Source organism: Microtus ochrogaster, linkage group LG2 (assembly GCF_000317375.1).
Source record: "Microtus ochrogaster isolate Prairie Vole_2 linkage group LG2, MicOch1.0, whole genome shotgun sequence".
Classification (NCBI taxonomy): Eukaryota; Metazoa; Chordata; class Mammalia; order Rodentia; family Cricetidae; genus Microtus; species Microtus ochrogaster.
This window is the reverse complement of record NC_022028.1, coordinates 19863699-19866465: the sequence shown is the minus strand read 5'-3', so window position 1 is coordinate 19866465 and position 2767 is coordinate 19863699. Positions and strand designations below refer to the sequence as shown.

Sequence of the window (2767 nt, the reverse complement as noted above, 5' to 3'; positions counted from 1 at the left end):
AGAGAGAGAGACAGAGAGTCTAAAAACATTTGCCTAATTAATTACCGTCTGCAAGAGTAAGGGAAAGGCTAACTCAGAATGCAGGGGTAGGCGTCCAGACGCAGAGTGCACTGTGGATGGGTCAGCCAGTACCAACCAGTACCTGAGAACACCACCTGGTGGGCGGGATGTGGCAGATGGCTCTGGGGAGATCCTGAGGGACAAGGAATCCTTTCCAATTGGGGCACAGTTCTACAGGAGAACAGGAGGGGAGGGTCGTGAGGCCATGCCCCTTCTGCTGGTCACTGTGGGTGCTGAGATAAGCTTATGAGGGGACAGACTGAGGAAGTAGTCCTGAGGATGCAAGGGCCCTGGCACAGTAAGTCCATTGTTGTTCTCAGGAGTGTCAGAGTGTTGGTGGCTGACAGAGTGGAATTGGGGGCTCCGTACCTCTTTTAGTTTCTGGTGGTGGGGGCTGGTGTTCTGGAGAGTACGCGAGAATAGCTGGGCCACGGTGTGGTACAGGAACCTGTACTGCTCCTGTTGGGGTGAGTGGTCATTGAGAAGGGAAAACACAGAAGCCTCCCTGTGTCCGGGGGAATAGGAAGGCAGGGCAAGCACACACCTCTGTCTGCACAGCAGCAGGACGCTGTTTCCTCATCTCGAGGACCACATCAAAGAGGTTGAAATTGGGTGGGATTGTCTGGGACAGAGAGAGGAAGTGTGAACAGGCCCTGGTAGGCAGGTGTGGGGCATGCTGCACACAGAAGAACATGGCATCGTACCTGGGTCAGCAGCAACTGCCTCACGTAATCCACAGCACACAGGACACCTGTTCGTCCGCAGCCAGCGCTGACAAGCGAGAATCAGAGCAGACTCCATCACAGCCGGCCCACAACGACCTTTTCCCCATTTTTCCATTCTTCTTCCAACCCCCTCCACTTCCCATAGGTAGGTTTTGCCGTGTTGCCCAGGCTGGCTTGGACCTCTTGATCCTCTGACCTCAACTTCCTAAGTGCTGGGATGGCCGGCCTGTCTATCGTACAGATGCCACTACCTCCTCTACATGGAGAATTTGGGGCTGAGCTGAGTCAAATCCCCTGCAGAACCTCTTACATTGCAGGATCCCTAGATTATAATTTCAAATAAAACACTTTGGTTTTTATATGTACACTAGTGTGTGCCAATTTGGTGTGTGTGTGTGTAGATCAACATTATATTTGAGACAAGGTCTTTTATTAAATGGGGTGCTCACAAACTGGCTTGATTGGCTGACCAGCAAGCCCCATGGATCCACGTGTCTACCCCTCACCCAGCCATGGGGTCACAGAGACAAGCCGCCCGTCCTGGCTTTCCCTGGGTGGTAGAGATCTGAGCTCAAGTCCATGTACAGCAAGTACCTTACCCACTGAGCTAATTTTCAGCACAGGAAAACCATTTTTTATTCACTTGGGCTTATGAAGTATCAGCTATATGCTTCCTCCCCAGTAGACAGTCTGTGCTCAGCAAATGCTAAAGATTCCAGCTGATTATATCATGAACATAGGGACGGAAGTTTCTCAAAAAGGGGCAACCGAAAGGGAAAGGCTGCTTTCGAGCCAAAACCTCTCTTCCTTGCTTTTCTGCCTCACCCTCTACCTTCTGCCTCTACAGAGCCCAGAAAGCCTGTTCTCGAAACCTGCAGTGGACAAGGAGGGGTTCAGGGCCAGCTCCATGGAGGCGACGGGCCTCCTCCACCATGGTGAGAATGTGGTCGGGATTGCTGGGAACCCCGTGGTCTGGCCAGGACATAAACTGCAGCTGGTGCACAGAGCGGGATTCCTGGGACGGGGAACAGAGAACAGAAAAGCATACATTTATAGAGCACCTACTGTGACCCTAAGCGTATTCCATTGAAATCCACCAGATAAGGCTGGGGGAAGAGCACTTGTAGAGCATGCATGAGGCTGTGCGCTCCATCCCCAGCTCCGCAAAGGAAAACCAACCCACTGCATAGTCACTGAAGGTGATGAAAACCATCAAGAGAGCCCAGTTGATGGCGGTGGAAACAGCTCCACCCGTGCAAGAGCCCCTTCATCTTTGGCCTGTTCAGTACCTTCTGGAATGTAACCCGGAGGGTCCTGAGAATGATGTCTGCATTCACTGGCATCTCCTTTATCTGAGCATGTGAGAGGAAGAGAGAGAACAAAGGGAAACACAGACCTGCAGGGGCACATTTCATACTTCTAGAAAGCAAAGCTTTGCGTTTTGATTTTGGTTTTGAGACCGGCCTTGCTGTAAAGCCCTAGGCTGGCCTCAAACATGAGAGCCTCCTGCTTCAGATTCCCATGTGCTGGGATGACATGTGTATACTACCATGTGTATACTACATGTGTATATACTTGTGTATACTACATGTGTATATACTTGTGTATACTACCACGTGTATATACATGTGTATACGTGCTGGGATGACATGTGTATACCACCATGCCTGATGCAAACAAAGCATTCTTGAGTAAAAATCGAATACTAAAACATTTTTTAAAAGTCTCTGGCCTGCAGTGATGTTCTTACATTTCTGGGACCACAGACTTATTTCCCATGTTGCTGAGAGACGAGAGAGCTTTCTGAGCATGACTTCCAATTCAGACTCTTTTGGGCTAGCTTACGTAGTGTGTCCTTGTTAGAATTCCCAATCCTCAGAGGACTTATATTTTCTCTTTGCTTCCTTGTCCATTCTCATTACGTATTTCTTTTTTGTTTACCTTTATTATTATTATTATTATTATTATTATTATTATTATTA

General features: G+C 49.0%; 1 protein-coding gene across 1 annotated transcript in view; it reads right to left on the bottom strand.

Annotated features, from left to right (window-relative positions):
* Ptpn18 (protein tyrosine phosphatase, non-receptor type 18) overlaps positions 1–2767 on the bottom strand; it is a 22203-nt gene that overhangs the window by 3327 nt on the left and 16109 nt on the right. The window contains exons 7-12 of the mRNA XM_026785707.1: positions 2075–2137; positions 1658–1800; positions 765–831; positions 605–682; positions 430–519; positions 143–231 (exon numbers count right to left, since the gene is read on the bottom strand). Of these exons, the coding sequence (XP_026641508.1) occupies positions 143–231; positions 430–519; positions 605–682; positions 765–831; positions 1658–1800; positions 2075–2137 (530 nt within the window). The remainder of the gene's footprint in view (positions 1–142; positions 232–429; positions 520–604; positions 683–764; positions 832–1657; positions 1801–2074; positions 2138–2767) is intronic.